Genomic DNA, 22,257 nt, shown 5'->3' with positions numbered 1-22,257 from the left:
GTCATTATCAGTTGAGTGTTTGTATAGGATCGAGGCTGTGGGAGGAAATACAGGGTTAGTTCATGAAGCAGAGGCCAGGGACGGGGGACACGTATCCCTGGGCGGCGCAGACCTCTTGGTAGGCTCTGACGCTGGTGCAGGCGTTGTCACTTTGATAGCACTCCGCCAGGAAGGGTTCTGGGTTCACCAATGGCTTGCAACCTTTCTTCAGGAAGAAGAGAAGCCTACACTGGATGTAGTGCTTCATGGCCACTCTGTCCAGGTTGATGGGTCCAATGTCAGGGGTGGGACAGCTGGATTGGTCTTGCCAGGACTTCACCAGTTCCTGCAGACTGGATGCATTTCTTCCATCGCGCAGGAGCCAGTCGTTGGCCTTTTCCCCGTCGTAAGAGCCGAGCAGACCGCGAGTGTGGTTGAAGGCCCACCCAGATACGTCCACCATCATCACACGTTCATCCTTCAGCATATGAAGACCGAGCAGGGGAGACATGACCTTCACGTCACGGGGAGTGACCCAGACAGTGACGGGAGGCACTGTCCGTTCTACGTTCACTGGCTGTCCGTTCAATTTGACAGTGAAGTCAGGACTGATGGAGGCAAGGACGTGGCCAGCCTGGAAGGTGACCTCTGGTGTAGATGCGGACTGCGGATGTGACATGTGGATGTCAGCGACCTCAGGGATGGAAGTGAGCAGGATCTTGCAGGTGGTCGCAGGTGCGCGCAGTGCGGCACCATCGAAGGTGAAAATTTCTGTGCCATTAACAACGATGGCTGTGGCGTTGAAGGGTGGCAGCATCTGACGTGATGTCATCCATGTGAAGTAAGTGTCAGTCAGGGAGGTGTAAGGAATGTCTCCAGGAATGGCACCCATTGCCATCTTCAGTGGTTCCATCACCATTTCCTTAAGGACCTGAGTCAACGAGTAAAGTGGGCGGTACAAAGGAACTATCAGAGTCAACATGTGATCGGTGGCTTCCATACCAACGCCCATTTTCATCAGCTGGGATGTTATGTTACGTGCCAGCTGCCTGGTCAGTTCACCCTCCTGTTGGATAATAACGATGGGATTAGTACAACAACTTCCTGTGTTTGAATGGCTGGTAGTAGCTGCAATGAAAAAATAATTAGGAAGTTTATAATGCAGACGAGAACTGCTTATAGTTTTGCTGTGTGTGTGTGTTTTTTTTTTTTTTATAACAATATTGTTTAAAAACCCACGTTAGTGTTGGTGTTGCTTAATGATGTGTTGACATCAGTGACGTATAAGGTAGTACCATATATTAGTAAAGGTGTTGGTACACAGGAGCACTGATAACATTACATTAAATATTTAGTTATGTGTAGGCGACAGTATTGATGATGGTTGTGACGGTGTTGTTACATTGGTCCATTATTAACAATGTATTTAACAATAAATTACTTTGGTTACAGTGTCAATGATGGACGTGGTGACAGTGTTGTTATGTAGGCGTGTTACTAACAATATACAAAATAGTAACTTACGTTGATGACAGTGTTGATGATGGACGTGGTGACAGTGTTGTTATGTAGGCGTGTAACTAACAATATACAAAATAATAACTTACGTTGGTGACAGTGTTGATGATGGATGTGGTGACAGTGTTGTTATGTAGGTGTGTTACTAACAGTCTACAAAATAGTAACTTACGTTGATGACAGTGTTGATGATGGAAGTAGTGACAGTGTTGATGAGGGACGTGGTGACAGTGTTGATGATGGAAGTAGTGACAGTGTTGATGATGGAGCTGGTGACAGTGCTGTTATGTAGGTGCGTTAGTACAGAATAATAACTTACGTCAGTGACAGTGTTGATGATGGATGTGGTGACAGTGTTGTTATGTAGGTGTGTAACTAACAATATACAAAATAATAACTTACGTTGGTGACAGTGTTGATGATGGACGTGGTGACAGTGTTGTTATGTAGGTGCGTTACTAACAGTCTACAAAATAGTAACTTACGTTGGTGACAGTGTTGATGATGGAAGTAGTGACAGTGTTGTTGATGGAGCTGGTGACAGTGCTGTTATGTAGGTGCGTTAGTACAGAATAATAACTTACGTCAGTGACAGTGTTGATGATGGATGTGGTGATGGTTTTGGTGACAGGGATGTTGATAAGGTACTGGCGAATCTTCTCCATGTCTCGGATAAATTCATCTTCAAACTGTCGCAGGACCTGTAGGGCGGCCCTGTACTCCTTCGGGTACTTGGAGCGCATGGGCTCCACCAGCGCCTCGTCCATTGTCTCTACAAGGCTGCTCTCCTTCAGCTCCCGCCAGAGGCGATCCAGTAGCTCTGACCTGTGACCTGTCTGCACCCACTGGGCTGCCTGGGTCACGGCTGAGGACCAGAAAGTCAAGTCACCATGTGATCAGTACAACCGACACTGGGTAAATTGTGGATATGGCACCGGCAAGACGAACCTAACATCATTGTATTCTTGAGGCAGATAAGCCAGTACTGCCAGTATAGCACTGCTATGACTAGCACTGCTATCCCGCCTTTATGGCACTATTGGCACCGACAAGAGTATCCTGCCAGTATGGCATTGTTGTCACAGGCAGTACTATTTTGACGTCATAATATCACTGAAACTGGCAGTATTATCCTGACATCATATACTGATACTGAGAAGACTATCCTAGCATCGTGGAACTGTTGACAATGGCATCCTGATGTCATGGTATTGTTTTGCACTGGCAAGACCTACTCGATATTATGGCACCAGTAGCAAGCCTTTGCTGACATTATGGTAACAGTGACATTTAACAGACTTCTTTCACCATGGTATCACACGGGTACTGGTAACCAGCTTTCTGTATCTAAACAATACGAAACAATCATATGATAACCGATGTCACAGAAATTGTAGTACTGTACTGAAATCATCATTAACCTAAGAGTTTCTTGGATATTGCTGTTACTATGGCCCCCGGGTCTGTATTTATAAAAAGCCATAGTGCCATGAATTTGTCATAAACCTGCAGAGTAACAGACTTTGCCATAAATCCTTAGGAATCCAATCTTTCTTCTCTAGTGATCCCAATTCTACCCAGTCCCACATTTGTGACTTAATACTAGCTGGTATGGATTTATTCATACCAATCAACAGTTCACTAAAAGATCAAACTCTCCAAAATGGTTTGATGGCAACTGTGCCAGAGCAACAGCCCAAAAGTCATTAGTATATAACACTTACTTAAAATCAAAAACATCTGAATCACTCTCCCAATTTAAAATTGCTAGAAATCATGCAAAAGCTGTATTAAATCTATCTAAATCAAACTTTCTTCAAAAGCAAGCATCAAAACTACTTAACAACCCTAATGACAATAGAATATTCTGGTCAACTCTTAATTCTTTCAATAATAACTTTAACAAGTCATCTTCCATTCCCCCACTAAAATCTTCAGATGGCAACATTACAAATGACCCGCGTGGGAAAGCAGATATCTTTGCCAGTGCCTTTGCCAGAAACTCTACCATAGACGATACCAGCCATAATATCCCAGTATTGGAACTTGATTCTCCCGAAATTGACCCACTTAAAATACAGACAAGATACGTAAAATCCATCCTAGACAATTTACCTACCAACAAAGCTCCAGGCCCAGATGGAATTCCGCCAATTGTTTTGAAAAAGTGTTCCCCTGAACTTGCCTCTGTCCTAGCTAAATTATTCAGACTATGCATACGTACTTCTTTATTCCCAAATTCATGGAAAGAAGCCAATATCCACCCAATTCCGAAGAAAGGAAGTTCGTCTGACCCCTCTGATTACAGTCCAATAGCTGTCACATCTTCTCTTGGTAAGGTATTTGAAACTTTAATTGATAAGCACATTGTTAAACATCTTGAATCCAACAACTTAATTAGTGATAGATAATATGGTTTTCGTCACGAAAGATCCACCATTGACATAATCTCTTAACTCATACCATCCATCAATCAATTGATCTTTTTGGAGAAACTCATGCAGTAGCTCTTGATATCCCTAAAGCTTTCGACAGAGTATGGCACCGTTCCATGCTGTCCAAACTCCCTTGCTATGGACTAACGTCTTTTGTTCCTTTGATTTCTTCATATCTTAGTGACAGGAAAATAAGAGTAAAAGTAGAAGATGTATATTCCAATTTCCACTCAATTAACGCTGGCGTGCCGCAGGGATCAGTTCTGGCGCCAACCCTATTTCTGGTTTATATTAATGATTTCTTATCTGAATGAATGTGTTTGAATGGATGAGTAAATGGGGAGTGTGTCGTCCTGTCTCGGCTACCTCCCTTTCCTTGGGGGAAGCAGCCTAGGTATATAGATAGATAGATAGATTATCTTTCACCCACAATCCCATTCACTCATATGCAGATGACTCAACACTACATAGTTCATTCACACTCAGACACCCATTTACAAAGTCTAATATCTCTACCTCTCAATTCAGTACAGCCATCTCCATAAATCAAGATGTATCTACAGTCAGTGAATGGGGACAAAACAACCTTGTCTCTTTTAATGCTAATAAAACTAAATATATACAGTTTACTAATAGACAGATATTGCCAGATTTGTACATTACCTTCAGTGCTACTAATATTCCCATCTCCAAAAGTATTGAAATTCTTGGCGTCTCACTTAACAGTGCCCTCAGCTGGGCCTCTCATGTCAGATCACTTGCTAAAACCGCCTCAAAGAAACTTGGATTATTGTACAGAGTCCGTAACTTCTTCGCCAATGAGCAGTTAGCTATAATTTATAAGAGTTATGTGTGCTCTCAGCTTGAATGTTGCTCACCCTTGTGGAATGGTTGTGGAAAGGTTGCATTAAGACAACTAGACATAATTCAGAATAAAGCTGTTAGAATCATTAACAACCCTGTCATTACATATAAACTACCTCCTCTGCAAGTAAGAAGGAATGTTGCCTCCCTTTCATTATTTTACAGATATTTTTTTGGTAAATGCTCAGACGAAGTTGCGTTCATGATGCCACCTCTCCATGCCTTCCCTCGTGCTACACGGGCATCTGGTAGCTCTCAAGACTGGAATGTCACTCAGCCATATTGCAGAACTTCTGCCTATCAGAATTCTTTCATTCCCCGAACTGCATCTCTCTGGAATTCGCTTCCCCAGCGCTGTTTCCCTCCAAATTTCAACCCACAGCTGTTCATGTCTAACTGTTACAGATATTTTGTGAACGGAGGACGCCAATAATCTGGTGTATGGATTGTTTTTTTTTTTTTACTCATTTGTTTTTCCTTCCTTCGTTCTGTTATTTATATAAAAGAAAAAATCATAAGTTATCATGATTTGCCCTAAGTGCTTATATGGCTCGCCGTAAGTTCGTGACGTAGCTAGACCTAGTGGTGGAGATGTCTTATGGGTTATGAGTGGGCGTATGACTAATCATAACAATCAGCATTGCTGAACCATAACATCATCCCCTGCATCAGCCAAAATGTCTTCGTAAAAAAAAAAAAAAAAAAAAAAAAATGTTCGCAGTGAGTTTATAATTTCGACAATGTGTATGACAGAAAGTTATGACTTTTCATAGCTATGGGAACTTTACGTGCAGCTGTTATAACTGTTTATAAATACAGGCCCAGGCTCCTTTGGACATGTACCCAGTGTACTACAGGAAAGCTACCACATCAAGTGGCCGGTACCATATGTCATTTAAGCCAATGCAGAAATTTTTTGTATTTTAAGAATGAAGTGCATTAGGCGAGCAAGTGTGCGATAGTATGAGGGGGATGCACTACAGCAAGGACAAAGTGCATTACTTCTGAGTTGTGTGTTATGTTGATAGAGAAAGGTTTGACATTTATCTCAGGTCGCCCTGGCCCTGGGAAGGTTTGACCATTCTAGCTCTTGTCACTTTGGGATGGGCAGTTTCTGTGGAATAGCACTCCGGTGTGGGATAATAATTATGTACTGTTTGCTGTTTAGCTGAAGACTTCCACCAGTCATTGGTCCCACAGTCTCAACACTATACAGCTATATTTATCACATCACAATAAAGGCTCACACCATCACCACTTCTGATCCTCACTAATATCCCCAAGACGGGCCTAATTGCAGCACTGACCTTGAGTAAGGAAGTTTTTGATGTCACTAAATTCTTGCATCCAACCCTCTGTGACCTGCTGAATGCTGGTAGTGTAGGCGTCCCGTGTGCAGATGAAGCCTGACCATACCCATAGGACCACTCGCTTGATCTCGGTGGCTGATGGAGACTGGAAGAGGCTTTTGATGGCCTCCAACCATGGACGCACCACCTCATCCGTCACCTCACTTTTTATTTGAGTCAACTCCCTGTTGATTTCTGACATCACCTTTGTAAGTTCCGGGGAAGGGAAGGGGATGCCTTTTTGTCGAGCTTCTTCTTTCAACTGCTGGTACACTTCACGGGCCCAAGACTTGAGTGACTTCATCACACGTTCAGCCTTACACTGCACAAACTCCTTTACCAATTAGTAAAAGCACAAGTTAGTGATTCTTCTACATCTCAAACACACTTCCACATTCAGTAAACATCTGAGTCAATATTATCATCAGTAACCACAACAGTCAACTTTATTCTCAATGGACACAAGTCAGCAGTATGTAAATGTCTCCTGTCAAAAATGTTGGGAGAACTTTAAATGTAATACACAGTACAAATTTTCAGTCCCTGACCTTGATCATTCTGGCCTCGTCAGTGTTGCCGCCGATTTTCATCTTGAGGCGGGTGGGGGAAGCCAGTTCCATTCCAAGCATGGAAATGGGACGCTTGTTAAAGCCAAATCTGTCGGCTTCAGTTATGCTGAGTTCTGCTGCGTGAGGTAGCTGTATGCCAAGTTTGCTGATGTAGATGTGGTTGGCCTGTTGTCTCTTGGTGATCAACTTGATGAAGGCAGGCTTACACATTTCAGACAGGATGTCAAAGTCATCGATGACGGAAGTGCGAATAGTTGCACTGAGCTTGAATCCATTACAGTGAGGAAGCAACTCACGTGTAACCACTCCGGCAAAGTCCACCACACTCCTCTCGGGATTCATCACAAGTGCTGACAATGAGGCTTCTCGTGCAGTGATCTGGTTGTACTTGACGGCCACTGTGAGGGACGATGGTAACGATCGAGTCTTGTGGAACTTGAAGTCAAAGGCTTTGGTGCGTGGGGACCATGATGCCTCCAAGCTCATTCGATGATAGAACCGGAAGATCTACAATATATGGAAATCCATCAGGCTGAGGAAGGGCCAGAAACAGAGTTTGTGATTTACAACACTTAGCACAACCTACTACAGTAATTATAGATAACACTGGTAGCAACTTACCCTAGCCTGTAAGTCGACCTCAATCCTGACAGTGTTGTTGGCAGTGGCAGTGGATTGGATGGTGCCGGTGACCTTATCGGCAGTGTCAGGGAAGATGTCCAGCTCAAAGGAACCCTGTTGGCTAGTGCCATAGGAGGCTAGTTCGATGCGTGCCATTATGTCCTTGCTAAGATCTGGGTGGCTAACACGAGCTTCATGACTAGACCCCATGTAACTGAAGGAGGACCTGGCAGACACTTCATACTTGGCCTCGCCCTCGTGTCTGTTGGGGTACAACTCAAAGCTGACCTCTGTGGGTGAGTACTTGACCGTACCCTCAACGGACTGGGCTGGGGTCCGAATTAGGACTGTGTGGGTGCTAGCGTCAGGTCTGTGGTAGCGAGACTGGAAGACTTTGGGACGGTTGCCGGTGACCATACTGATGCCGGTAACTTCGAATCCTGTCAGCTGCGAGACTGCTTGCAGTAGATCACGAATGGCACTCACATCAATGGCTGTGTCAAAGGTCTTTACTCCACCCTCAGGGAAAGTCTCCAAGTGCCAGTTGAACATGGTGGCTGGCCGACTGACATCCGCATCTACCTTGATCTTATATGAGTATTCTTCATTGGTCATCCTCATTTCTGTCTCCAGTGGCTTGCTTAGGCTGGGAGTCTTGGCTGTGGCCTGGTGAGCAGAAGAGAAAGTCGAATATAAATCAGAAAAAACTAATGCAGCAGAAGTCGATCAGGAATGATACGGACTTATACCAGGATTTATACGCACATTTCCATCTTATTTTAATCTGTTCTGTCTGAAGTTTTGAGTGCACCACCCTTTATATAATAGAATGTTGCTTTAAATTTCATTTGAAGTGATTTTGTTGTAGTAGATTAATTTCTATGATTATTTAACGATACAAAGTTGCATTGTGCATACATGAAAGGAGTTAGTAGTCACGTGGTAATATATTTGGTAATGTTAAAGTCAGAGCAACTGTTCATAAAAAAATAAAACTCTTTCTTTGATCTTGCTAATGAAGACTCGTGTAAGGGCATTTTGTTTAATATTTTTGACCAGCTTATGCCCAAGGTCTCTAACAGTTAACACTAATTGAAGTCATTCAGGTTTATTACTGAACCATATTCAATTTTACTAGAGAAAATACTTGATGTTCGAAGCTTTTCTGAACCCTGTACCTTGAATTCGATTGCACGCTGTTGTGCAGAACTCTGATGGCTGGCCTGAATGGTGAATGACTTTTTCTGTCCCTCAGGTGGTGTGTATTCCAGCTGAGAGTCCATCTTGAAGCCATAGGGTCCTGTCGCCTTTTCCCAGTTGATCCTGTTTGTCACCACGTACTCCTTGCTTGCTGAGTTCTTGTAAGTGCCATGAGACTCCACCCTGATCTGGATGGGTTGCTGCTGGAAGTTGATCTGTGTGTGGAGGGAGTGCGTCTGGTGGGTGGGTGTTGTCACTTCCACTTGGAAGATGCTTGGGCCTTCAGATGGAGTTATAAGACTGCCCGGCTTAAGGTTCATCTTCATCCCGTAGTTCTGTCCAATCCAAACTACCTCACTCCTGAAGGTAAACATGGTTCAGCAATATTTTAGTGGTAGCAGAGTAGCTTTACCAATTGAATATCAATCAATTTTCCCAGAAGAAGAAAAACAAAAGCATTCACATTAGAAATAGGTTTAGCTCTTGCATATTCCAACTTTTACAATACCTATGAATGTGAAAACTTACTGCACACTGGCCTGTAGTGGTCTCCTGGAGAAACTGATGACCTGAGCCTGCACTGAAACTTTCTTGTTGCGATCACGGTCAGCATCCCATGCAAGGTCCGCCTGCCACTGCTGGCTGTCCAGGTTGAGGTCAGTGAAGGCCTTGATCCGGCGGGCCATGTCAGTGTTGGGAAGCAGGAGCATGTTGCCACTGGCGTGAAGGACACTCGGTTTCAGCACCAAGTCCATGCTGGTGTCAAATATCCCTTGCACCAACATTTTTGCACTGACTGTAGCACCTCGAGATAATTCACTCTCGGTATTCCACTCCACAGTTAGGAGAGGCTGGTGGTTCTTCTCCAGGTGGATAGTTGCCACCAGTTTGTTGTGCTGAGTGATGAAATTTGTGGCAAAACGCATATCATTGTTGATGGTCAGGTCAGTCTGGATTTGAATGACTTGCGGCATGATGATGGCTGTCACAGGTCCCTGGATGAGGATCAGATCACGACCGCCATGATTCAGGTCCATCTTCACCTCATACTTCTCTGGACTGTGCTCTGCTGCCTTTGCCTCAAACCTCATGCCATCTGCTACCACTTGAGACTCCACCTGAAGCCACGACAATGGTTCTCAGTCATTTTCAACATATGTAATGAGAGTCTGATATTTTTGTGTCATCATAATTTGAACAAATAAGAAACGGGAACAGCTGTCATGATGTGCTTACCACGAATTGGACAGTGAACGGTTGTGACTCCTGGAACACCGTGTTAAGGTCCAAAATCTTCTTGCTATCTCTGGTACGAAGAATCTGCATGGATGCGGTCTTCTTGGAATGGGTAAGCTCAACCTTATAGTTGGCCTTGTATTCTGCTCTACCCATCTTCCCTGTAAAACCATAGGAACGTAAACATGGGAAGACAGCCATAATAGACTGGTGGTCCTATTATAGGGCAACACCTGTTCAGTACCGTGACTGTGCAAGGAAAAAAACAGGGATAGGAAAGACAGTTTATCAATCAGTTTCTTCTACTGATACTAACAAATTAAATATGAAAAGAAACACAACGTACTTGAGAAAACTGGTGCGAAAATGTATGGGAAAGGATGAAATTAATCATTCATTATACAACCACAATAGAGAGAGAAATTCAGTGACTTGAATAATTTGTTTTTCAGATATATATTACTCCAGTCATTTCCAGTAATTTATAATCCATAGACAAGTACTCAGTACTAAGAATAGTATATTAAACACCAGCAATTTATCAGAGGGAACACTGTTTATAACACCAACCATGCAAGCCAGTAAAGTGTAACAGATACTTGTTGTGTTCAGGCTTATAATACCTTCATGAATGCAACCAAACATGTAAAACAACAATGGGACGACAGAATCATTATTACTATCGTCAGTAAGTGTCACTATTGATACCATAAATAACAGCAACAGCAAGACTGAGTCAGTCAGGATATCTTAACTGTCATTACGAGCATGAGTCACTTGATTGGTCCTTACCAGTGGCTGAGGAAGAAATAACCCAGGTCTGGCCTGGCTCGCCTTCAATGTCTTGAGTTGCCTGAACTGACACAAAGTCTTGGGTCCCACGACTGATTTTAAAGCTGGAGGAATACTTGACTCTCTCGCCTGACTCCTGTGTCTGTCGTACAAAGGAATTAATCTTCCAGCCACCTGTACCCACATGGAACTCCATTTTCTTCAGCTTGGTAGGAACTGGTATGTGGTGTGACGTCATGAATTTCACATCACCTTCAACTGCAAAAGTAAAAAAATGGATAAATATATGAGTAATTACTTGGGAATTATTACTGAAAACTGAATCATTGTCCATTATGATAAAGTCACTGATATTTTTCTCATAAAAAATTACATTGTACAGACGACTCACGTTGGTAGTCGAAGGGGATGTATTCCCTGAGAGCATTCTTTGTGGCGGCCATGACTTCCAGCTCCAGCTTTGGGTCTTTGTCCGACTGCTTATACTTTGTCTCAAGAATGACTGACTGTGGTGAGAACTGTTGAGAATTGGTCACTAATACTTTCAGGTCATACTCTCTGCCATATCCACTAGACGAGCTTCTCCTAAAGTCAATTTTGGCGGCCTTGGCCAGCAGCATATCACCTGTCCGCAGTTCGGTATAGGTCTCGATGACCTTCTGGCTGTCCTGATTCAAAATACGGCCTTCAAGTTTCGCAGTGAGGACAGAAGACTGGAGTTTCACAGCGGCAGTGTACTGATCTTGTTCCGTCTTGTACTCAGCCGCCACATCCACTTCTTTTGGAGTTGATGATCCTTTTGTTGAGAACTTACCAGAGAACTTTTTGCCAGTAGCTTCATGCTGGACAGCGAGTGCTACTTTGTATCCCCTCATATCTGGCACAGTTTTTACCAGTCGAATCTTTGCACTAACTGGTCGAGACACCAAAGGCAGGGAGTTGCTTCGGATGACATTTGGCACATCAAGATCATAGCACAACCTAAGGCCAAAGGGATGCTCGAATTTTTTGATGCAATCCTTCTTTGTGATTCTGACGTCCCTCATGGAAGATGGGGTTATTTTGGTCTCTGGTTCACCTCTGTGGTGAATCATGAGGTAAGTGTCACTTTCCACATGAATTAAGTCCATGTTGCCAGGGATGTCTAGCTCCACCTGCAAGTCATTGTCGCTAGAAGAACTGACCAGGATGGAAACACCATTAGCACTGGATATTGTGTTGTTGGTCTTCAGGCCTGTTCTCTTGATACTGGCATCATAGCCGATAAAGCCGTCTGTCTGAAGTGAGAAGCTTGGTTCAATGATCATTCTGTTCTGTCCGTGTGGCCATTCAGAGAAGAGAGATGGGATATTTGATTGCACCTTGAGACCAGCCACGAGAGTTGTGTTCAGTTTCAGCTTCAGAGGCGTGCCTTGGATGGTGGGTAAGTCGTAATCCAGGTTGATGTATGCCACACGGCCGGTGTCCATCGTCATGTTGTTTAGGCTGGGCAACTTCTCCCATACATTTTCCAGCAGATCTTTAATAAAAGTCGCCACGTCAAATTGTTTCAGGTCTCCAGCCAAAGAAACAAAGGCCAGCTCCTGGCCCATGAAACGAGCAAAGAAATCTGCCTGAGCCGGCATAGGTTGGTCACCATAAATGTTGTTCAGGAAGGTGGATATGAGGGAGTAGTCAACGGATCTCCTGTGTCGGAGGTTTTCAAACTCCTGCTGGATTTTTTGCCAGTTCTTTTGGATGAATTTAGCTGCATCCTGGAGAATTTTCTCATAGCTAGATTTTCGGAGATAGCCATCGGGACCAAAGGCTTTTGCAATGACTGGTTCAAGACCTTGGATGCGAGCACCAAGTTCAGCAATGTTGAGAGGAGTTCCACCCAAGGCTGTTGTTAGGTTGAGGTCGAGGGAGCTAGGCATGAAGGAGCCGGGGGCGTAGATGACGTTGGACTCCAATCCAGCACCAACACCAAGCCATGGTACCCAGTAGGACAGGTCGATGTTGCGTGAGTACCTTCTCATATCGGCTTCAAAGTCTTTGGGAATGACAATGTTGGTGAGATTGTAACGCAGAAGCTGCTTCTCTGGTGCATCAGACTGCTGAAGGTTGAGCAAGTGGCTCAGGATGAAGCCACGAACTGAAATAACGAAGTAATAGACATTGTTATAGCATAATGATACAGTAAGAAACGTGTCTCATTTTGATGTAACAACAAGAGTGCGACTAGAAATGCGAATGTGACGTTAATAACCTTGTGTGTTAAGCTGTGATGAAATAGTTTCCACGATTCTCTCCAGGTCCTTCTGCTCAGCACAACGGACTGCTGCCAGGTACGCTGAAATGCGTACCTCTGTGTTCTTGGCGGGGTTCAGGGCAAAGTTGATCAGACGTTCTGTTGTCTGTTGGAGACAAAATGAAGCATCTGATAATAGTGAGCCAGGAGTAAAATGAGTTCGTATTTGATTGTTAGATGAGCGAGGAATGAAGAGGGACAGGGAGACTGAAAATACGACTTACCTCGCTTTGGCATCGAGCTAGTCTAAAGGCCTGTGCTGCTGCCACTTGGACGTTGATGTTGGGCGTCTCAGTCTCCATGCAAGTAATGACAGCGCTGGCTGCTTCTGGGCTGATGACACCAATGTTAGCCAGTACCTTAAGGTCAGTCTGGGCGAGTTCTGGGGTGGTGGATGAAGAGGAACACTGAGAACGAATCTTGTTGGCTACTGCCTGAATAATTCCTTGCACTGGAGCTTCTTCGTTACACTGAGGTTTGTGGCGGCAGTAGAGATTGACAATAGAGGCAGCAGCAAGTTTGGTCGGTGCAGGTGGTCGGTCTGACTCAAACAGAGGCTTCAGTGCATCAACAACGTGGATGCAGGGACGAGGAAGGAGGTAGAATGCGGCAGTGTAGAGGGCTGTGCGACCTCCACTCACTCGACCATTCACTATCTCATCAACCATGATCTTGACGGACCCTGCCTCATGTGCAAAGGCAATCGAATCCAGAAAGATGCTCTCCATCTTTTTGTTATCGGGACAAAACTGTTTGGATCGAATCTTTTGCAAAATCTGTGGAAGAGTCTGGTGAGGTACACGGCGCATGAGTCGCACAGCATTGGCCATGAGAGTTGCTGCGTCATGCTCAACCACATCCTTCGTGCTGTTGCAGACGAGGGTGAGAACTTGTTCCAGCTGTGCCACCAAAGTCTGATTATTCTTGGGTTCATTCCTGTGGTAGTCGTAGACCAAAGATCTCTTATCTAGGGTTACACCAGAGAGTTTTGCTATGGCACTTGGATGAGTGTTGGTGGTAGTCTCATAACGCATTGTGGACACCTGTTTGCCCTTGACATACTTGTATGAACCATACATGGGTTTGATCACATTAACATCCTCACAGGTGATGGACTTAAAGATGCCGATGTTGACCACCTGGGTGCATTTGGACCAAGATTCTTGGACTGGTAGTGGAGCTTTAAGCCAGGGCAATTTGGTCTCTGAGGGAGTGTAGTGACGTTCATTGCAGAAGCGGTGGTTCTTTTCCTTGGTCACCACAGCCATAATGACTTTTCTTTCCACATGGTACTGGGTCGGGCACCTTCCTACCACGTCCGTCTGTCAACAAACACAGTAGGGTAAAGAATGTAAAGAACGACATTTATGGTGTCAGTTATGAGAAATCATCATCTGATAACTGTTTAGCTTTTACCAGTCTGAATGGCAAATATCAAGTAAGTCATTCCCAATATCAGACTCGTCCGTTGTATGTTGTTGGAACTGCGATGATGCTTGTATATCTAAGCGTAAAATAAGTTTTGTTGATGTTGTTACGGCTTTACCCGGAGTCCAAACAGACCCGTCAGTCGCAGATAAGCAACCACCCTAGTTGGGTTATCCCATAGATTCTCTACACCATTGATGTTTAGTCTGTGTCTTACATCTGCATGTGCTGTGCAGTGCTCCATTATGTGTTGTGTTTTGTGTTGACTTGTTTTACAAGCAGGACACGTGTCGTTTGTGCTTCGCTTCAACCCAGATCTAAGGTGAAGAGGAGGGCAGGGTGATGGCCTGATCTAAGCCCAGCTACATGAAGTACGTTAGTTCTGCTAAGGATGCCTCTGATGGGTTGGCACTGGGAGGAAAGGCTTATACTGTAAAAGTGTTCTGATGGCAGTGTCATATTGCCTTTCACCTGAGGTGAATACGTTCGTGTTCACTGTTAATATTGAAATGTCTGGAGGTGAGATGCTGTTGAAAAGGGTCTAGTAATGGTTGTGTAAGGGTTACTTATGTGCATGGCTATATATGTTTTTGTCGTATAATAAGTGGATTATTGAGTGTTAGTACAGGCTGCTGTGTAGAACTGTGTGCCTCTCATGTCGAGATGATCTCTAACAGGGAGGACTTCAGTTTTAGGGTAAGTGAGCTGTGGTTACAGTGTTGTTGCATCCAGTGATGATACACATCTTATTGGTCTGTGTAGTCTGCAAGGTGTTGTAGTGGATGTTAGATGCTGGTGTGGCATAGGAAATTGCTGATCTGATATGTTGTTCATAGTGTAGGGGGAAAGCTTGTTTTGTTGCCCGAAGTTTGCCCTGGAAATGCTTTAAGCGCATGTAGGAGTTCATCTCCTCTTTGTGTTTTGTATGTGCTCCTTGAATGAGTGTCCATTGTTGTAGTAGTAAATACATATTGCTGACCTCAATAAAGTTGCTGAATGACCTGGATGTGGAGAAGGATGGAAGGGAATTCTGGAAGGCCGATGCGATTCCCTTTTTGATGTTGATGGCCCAAGGCTCGTCATCAGGATGACTGCACACGTGCTGAACCCGACCGTCGCTGACCGCAGCAACCAAGGGGAACTTTTTCAGAAAGTCCATGCCTTCCGCTCTGTCTGTTAAAGTAGTTCGCATTAGTGGGGTAAATTTTAAGGAATGTGTAGTTTTCTGAGGCCATGTTAGGTGTTGACGTAGTAGTTTGACAGTACGGGGGTGGTTTGCATTCAGTTGGTGTGTGTGTGTGTGTGTGTGTGTGTGTGTGTGTGTGTGTGTGTGTGTGTGTGTGTAATTCACCGGGTTGGTCAGGATCACGTGATGGTCGCGATCGTTAGCCTTTTACCCTCCTGGAAGAGAGCTGAGAGCTCATATAGTCCGATCTATGGCAAAGCCTTGACCTTCACGCATGTACACACCCATCCCCTTGCTTGAGGGGGACAATACCCACCTGCTTCATCAGTGAAACTTTTTGCATCCCGAGCAAGGCACGAACCCGTCTTAGCAGATGCTAGGCGAGAGCATTACCACTGAGCTGGCGAGTGGTGTGTGTGTGTGTGTGTGTTTGTGTTTGTGTTTGTGTGTGTGTGTGTGTGTGTGTGTGTGTGTGTGTGTGTGTGTGTGTGTGTGTGTGTGTGTGTGTGTTAGGAGGGAGACGATGTGTGTGTGAGAGAGGGTGATGTGAGGTAGAGTAAAGTAAGGCGAGCATATCTAAAGGAATAGTAACAAGTATACATGAATGGACTTGTCTTGGTGATAGGCTTGGTCATTCTTTCTTCAAGGGTGGGCAGCTGCGCCACTCTCTATAGCGTCGTATGGTGGCAGTTATTATGAGAAGTATAGTGATGGTACGTTTAATTTTGTGTTCACTTGCCCAGAGCATTTACCAGCCTAGCATTTTTTCCAGTTGATGACTGCCCTCCATGTGTTGTTATCTTTAGCGGTTTCCCTACTGACTCCCGTTCCAGGCTTTCTTCCTTCCACATGCACAGCTTGGACTCTTTGGAGCCAGAACCCCCCCCACCCCTTCTGTCTCCATGTCCACACTGTCTCAGCCTGCCTGTTCCCATCACTTTTTAAATATTTCTTATGCAAAATTTCTCGCAGCACAGATTTCTCTCGTCTCTCACTGAGTGAGATCTTACTCATCCATCTCAACATTCCCATTGCTGTGCGTTCCAGTCTGCATCTATCCCCTTCTCTCATGGGCTGAGTCTCACTGTCATACAGGATAACACTTCTTACACCTGGTTTGTTGAGAGTTCCCCTGCACGAAAGGAGAGCCCCATCATAGTCAGGCAAAGGAATATTTCTCTGTACAGTACTTACACCATTCGCTTCTCATTCTAGCTGTGGAACTAACTTCCGCTCTTACTCCCACACTTAGCATGCCTCACTTTCTATTTATAGTTCTCGGCCTGGATGCTTCCATATAATTCACACTGAATATTTCTCACATCCTGCAGTCTGCCTCTGACATCACTACATCTCTCGTCGACCGATCTATTACATGATGTATACAAGACAGTATAAGTCCCAACTACCTCCTTTTTTTATTATTTATTTATTTTCTTTTTACACATCGTAGGCTCACGCACTTTGTTCCAAAATGCAGCCTCCCTCACACCTACTACCCATGACCCTTATTTTATTAGTATTATCATTCAGTTCCTTTTTGCCATCCCATCCCTCCATCTCCCGAACTTCTCTCTAGCTTCCTGCATAGTTCCAGCAGTCGGCACTACATCATTAGCATATAACAGCTCTCAATGTACAATCAGAGATAAACGTCGTGTCCCGAAATTTGGTTAAAACATTTGGTGAAAGGCTTAAGTTTAGGTGCGCGCCTCTTTGTGTCATACGGACGGTTGGTAGCATGACATGTAATGCCTTTTGCCTCTGCTGATGAACCTGTGGATCCGAGCATAAGCGAAACACATATAACTATATATTGTGTTTTTCCTGCTGCCATCTTTACTGGATATATATGAACGTTTCTCATCTGTTGGCTTTTGTACTGTCGTGTCAGCAACACTCCAATTCAGTTAGCTAAAGAACTCTCCTGAAATCAAGTTTCCTTCATTAATTTTGCTTCTACTTAGTTTAAGTTGATAATTATGAGCTGTGACCATCATTATCTGTCAGTGTTATCACACAGAGTTGTCCAAACTGTTCTACATATGAACACAGTAGTACTGTATAATGATAATCGAATGTTTTTTTAGAGTGGCGAAAATAATCCCACAGGATGCAGTTCGAACACAGTCCAGAAGATCGAAGTCTACGCACAACTATTCGTATGCTTTATTCAGGTGCAAATCGTATCTTACGAAGTAACACTGCTTGCAGGTGCTGCCTTCCATCGTTATGATTATTTTCTGGTCCTGTAGTGGTGTGGTATCACGAGGGCGACCTGAACGATGACCGTTCTCCACTGCGCTTTCCTGCTGAAATCGCCTAATCCACCCTTCTACGGTTCTGTTTGCATCAAATGTTTGCGCTATCTGTTAGGGATTCTCTCTTCCGAAATTAAGGTGGATCCTGTCCTTTCTCATCTCCCAAGTAGTTGGATGGTTGCAGGTTGCTTTCTTTCTCCATGCCAAGGTAAATGCCAGGTTTGCTTGACGTTCTGTGGTTAGATGTAAAGGTCAGGCGATCATCGCCTGATCTGTTCCAATATGGTTCACATCTCGTCTCTCGGGCGCAACAGTTTTCGCGAATTGATGTTATGGCTTCGGAATTTCCTGAGTTCATTCTTACTGTCATCCCAGCAGCGGCAGACACGCAGCTTGAAGTCAGACTAGTCAACCACGAAGTAACTGACAGAACTATCGTATCAAGTGTTACACTTAATTTTCTGACAAAAAAGCGACACAACTTTTGACTTTCACGGTACCGTATTTCCAAACTCTCTCCGACAATGCTTCAAGTGACGAGTTGAACAGCAAAGGACTCGCTGACGAACCCTGATGCACACAACATTAGCTGAGAATTCCTCGCTCAAGTCCTTCTGTTTGTCACAGACGTCGTTGTTCCTTCCTACAATTTCATTTCATTCATCAACACATGTCTTTCTCATATCCCAACTTGATGCCGTCCTCTGGACTTTATCAAACGCGTTCTTCAGATCTACAAAACACGTTACATATTTTTAATTTTTTTTCCAAGATATTTCTGTTACAGCTATCGATCAAAGAATGTAGCATCAGTCATGCTGTTTCCTGGCATAAAAGCAAAACTCATTTTCAATTAGACCCTTTCCCATTATTATGGTGTGAGACATTTCTCCATAACCCTTATTGTCCTGTCCAACAGCTTCAGTCTTCTGTAGTTACCTCTTTTCCTCTGCAATTACCTCTTTATGTCCATTCACACTAACACTGTTCAGCCAGTGTTCAGACACTGCATCTTCCCTGGCAAGTGTATTAATCAACTAACAATTACACACCTAAATTACCAGAAGCTCTTGGCATCTCAGCCACTGTTCCGGCGTACGTGCCAGTTTACTCATGTCCATCCTTACAACTACTTTTCCAACTGCCTCCTCCATAATCTACTATAATCTCGGGTGGTGGGTCCTGTAGTGCTTCAGCAGTGTTAACCCCTTCCCTGCCCTAATCATTCAGCAGAAAGCTCTAGAGTTTGTGCCGTGCTTTTTTGAAATCTTCATTTGCAACAGCTAAATCCTGCATCACGCCCCACTAACCACTCTCTGATATTCCCATACCTCGGGTTTCGGTGATGGTGATGGCCACGTCGCAGGGGCTGAACCATGTAAGTGCCACCTTTTTCGACCAAGTGGATTCCGCCACGCCGCCCTTCACGCCCTTCAGCTCCACGCTGGACTTGCCATTGTACGCGTAGACATAGGTCTTGTTGGGGATGTAGAAGAATTTTGGTGCGGCGATGGAGCATTCGGTGGAGCAGCGGGGATTGTTGCTTCCTTCCCACGACGCTGATGGTATAACAACAGTGGTATTAATACTGAGCTATAACCATTGTAATGCTATGGATCTTTATGAAACTAATAATGGCTGACTCCAGTAGTGCCATATTTACAGGCTGAAAAAGAAGTATTAGTTAGCAAGAGGCCTTGCGGCCATTTTCCTGTACAGTGTTGAGAACTGATAGCGAGTGCGACTGATGTTCCATGGTTGTATCAGCAGCCAGTGAGGATGAGATTGTTCATACCTGCACCAGCAGCCGCCACGAGAGCGAGGCAGAGTAGAGCCGTGGACGTGGTCATGGCGCCACAGTGCAACTGCTGTCCTCACCTTCCATCACACGTCTTATATACCCAAGTTTCACACTTTGACCCGTACACATTATCTGCACATGTTGCTGAGGCGCATATTTTCAAGGACAAGGTGATAAGGAGGCCCGAGTCTACAGATAACAAGAAAGTGGTAACGATCTGCTTGACTAGATAGTTTTTTTTTATCTTACTCTTCGATAGACATATGATAACATCTGGGTGGAAGACAGACCCGGACATGTGAACTGTGCTTCTTAACAGGTGCGATTAAAGTCCTTCATCCGTTAGCGACAGCGTCTGTTTGAAATTAAAGTATCAAAACTCTTATAAGCTAATTAACAACGGGAACTGCTGACATACAGTATATATATATATATATATATATATATATATATATATATATATATATATATATATATATATATATATATACTGTATGTCAACAAAAATAAAAAGTTAATAGAAGATAACTGCACAAAGCTGAAGGTAACTGAATACTCTTGTGCAATAAAGTACTGATCAGCTTGTTTATTTTGAAGGATTTGAACCATCTATTTATTATGATTATTTTTGGCCTTAACAAAAGGATTAAAAGCAAGGTGTTCTGATACTCTCTTCCTGAATTATATAACGGACCACGTCCCTCGGTCTTCCAAAAGCTCCGTGTCCAGGCATCTCGAAAATTAGGGAAAATGTTGACCCACATTTACACATATCTATAGAAATTACTGGACGGTTTTCAGTCTTTGGTTCTTTGTTTCTACATTAATGGGAAAAGTGTTTACTAATGCGACTGAAAATTTTAAGTATGGAATTACCAGCAAAAAGGATGAATGTTGTCGATAGCAAAAGCCCTGTCAATTCTCCTGCTTTATCCTCCACTTTGATGCATTCTGAAGCACGGTGCAACGAAAGAACGTTTCTGGCCTCTCGTTATCATTGTAGGGTGCAATTAAAGTGGAATGGAGGCTGATCACATTTGATAACCAGTTGCGTTCCTCAACTGACTGTCAACAGCTGTGGACCTGTTGTCCACGTTGTAGTGAACGCTATACGCATATGGCTGTACGATTCATCCCATTAACTGCTATGGCATGTTTCATATTTTATACCCACTCTCTCCAGACAAAACCCACCTTTACCCCAATCCACACGCATCTCCCTTAACCATAGTCCCAATCCCCCCCTTCACACTCTGTATTATCCCAGTTCACCCCACCATACCCCACCCAATTCCGCTCTGCCCATGTTCAACCCAGTAAGCCTCACCATCACCCCCGTCCACCCACCACACCCCGCAATCACCAGAATCCACCCCAACCAACCCCATTATACCCAGTCCACACAACAAACCCAGCCATTTGCCCAATCCACCCCAACAAACTCCAACATTACTTTAGTCCACCACAACAATCGCCGCTGTTACCCAACCACCACACCAAACCCCACCATTACCCCACTCGACCATACCAAACCCTACCATTACCACAAACCCTGCCATTACCCCAGTCCATTCACTCAAACCAACCACATGACAAAAATCCCACCATTACCATAATTCACCCAAACCAAAGCCGCTTGACTCCCAATCCACCCCACCAAACCCCTCAATCAACTCAGTCCACCCAACCAAAACTCCGCGAAACCTTGACAAGACCTCAGTTCACCCCACCAAACCTCTAGTAATATTCCAGCCTATCCTCAGTTCACCCCACCAAACCCCTAGTATTATTCCAGCCTGTCCAAACAGACCCCACCATTACCCCATTTCACCCCACTAAACCCTGCCATTAGCTAAACCCACCCCATCAAGTCACCCCAACACTCCAGTCAACCCCAACACTCCAGTCAACCCCAACACAAAAAAAGTAAGAACGCCAGTACACCAGAACACCCAGACAGTTCCCAGAATTGCCCCAGTCCACTCCAACGAACCCCGCCATTACACCAATCCACCACTTAAAAAAAAAAACAAAAAAAAAAAAAAGCACCCTATCTTAACAAAAGCCTCCATTACAGCCATATACCATACCAAACCCAACTATTATTTCATTCTCACAAGTCCTGCAATCACCTCAGTCCACCCAGCATATTACCCCAGTACCCTAACCCATCTCACTCACCATTACGCTAGGTCACCCCCCTCTCTCTCTCTCTCTCTCGTACACCACGAATAAATGGTCTCCACAGAACATCATTAAATAGCGCAGAGAAGAATTATTGGTGCCCATTGCGTGACTCTTCTCAAAATTTGTAAACATCCTGCCAAAAAAAAAAAAAAAAAAAAAAAAAAAAAAGGCGCCAAAATGAGCACGAACATTGAGTCCAGCATGTAACTTGTCAAAAGGGTTCGAATTCCCTGAGTTAACAGTACACACATTCTGAATTAAGATGGACCATTTAAACTCTGCGTTGATATCAGACAAGTGGAGTGGAACATGTTTGCCAAATTAACAGCACTAGGAAGCATACTCGCCCAAACACGATTCACACTTTCAAGCGCCTTTCATTTCAGTTGGATAAAATTACAAAAAGGTTGAAAGAAGCCATCCCACTTCACGGTTTGTTAGGATCTTTACACGCCCTGATGTTCAAGGACGATATGCTTATACCGGTTACGTCACGCGAGGTTTATGAAAGAAAGCTGGTCCTCGTTGGTCGTCTTGCAGT

At 44.1% G+C, this 22,257-nt stretch overlaps 1 protein-coding gene across 1 annotated transcript; it reads right to left on the bottom strand.

Annotated features, from left to right (window-relative positions):
- Nucleotides 1–55: 55 nt before the first annotated feature.
- LOC145410601 (vitellogenin-like) lies at nucleotides 56–19,578 on the bottom strand. Its single transcript, XM_080280716.1, has 15 exons — nucleotides 19,524–19,578; nucleotides 19,039–19,287; nucleotides 15,261–15,448; nucleotides 13,078–14,175; nucleotides 12,812–12,959; nucleotides 10,955–12,697; nucleotides 10,564–10,821; nucleotides 9,772–9,932; nucleotides 9,064–9,653; nucleotides 8,514–8,895; nucleotides 7,336–8,001; nucleotides 6,694–7,221; nucleotides 6,104–6,479; nucleotides 2,082–2,362; nucleotides 56–1,045 (listed from the first exon to the last, which is right to left on the bottom strand). The coding sequence occupies exons 1-15, from the start codon at nucleotides 19,576–19,578 to the stop codon at nucleotides 56–58; spliced, it is 7,713 nt and encodes a 2,570-aa protein (XP_080136842.1).
- Between the last annotated feature and the right edge of the window lie 2,679 nt (nucleotides 19,579–22,257).

The sequence above is a fragment of the Coenobita brevimanus genome, chromosome 86, assembly GCF_032717465.1.
Source record: "Coenobita brevimanus isolate Jiangsu-jjx chromosome 86, ASM3271746v2, whole genome shotgun sequence".
Lineage (NCBI taxonomy): Eukaryota > Metazoa > Arthropoda > Malacostraca > Decapoda > Coenobitidae > Coenobita > Coenobita brevimanus.
The sequence above is the reverse complement of the archived record's forward strand: the minus strand, read 5'-3'. Positions and strand labels throughout refer to the sequence as shown.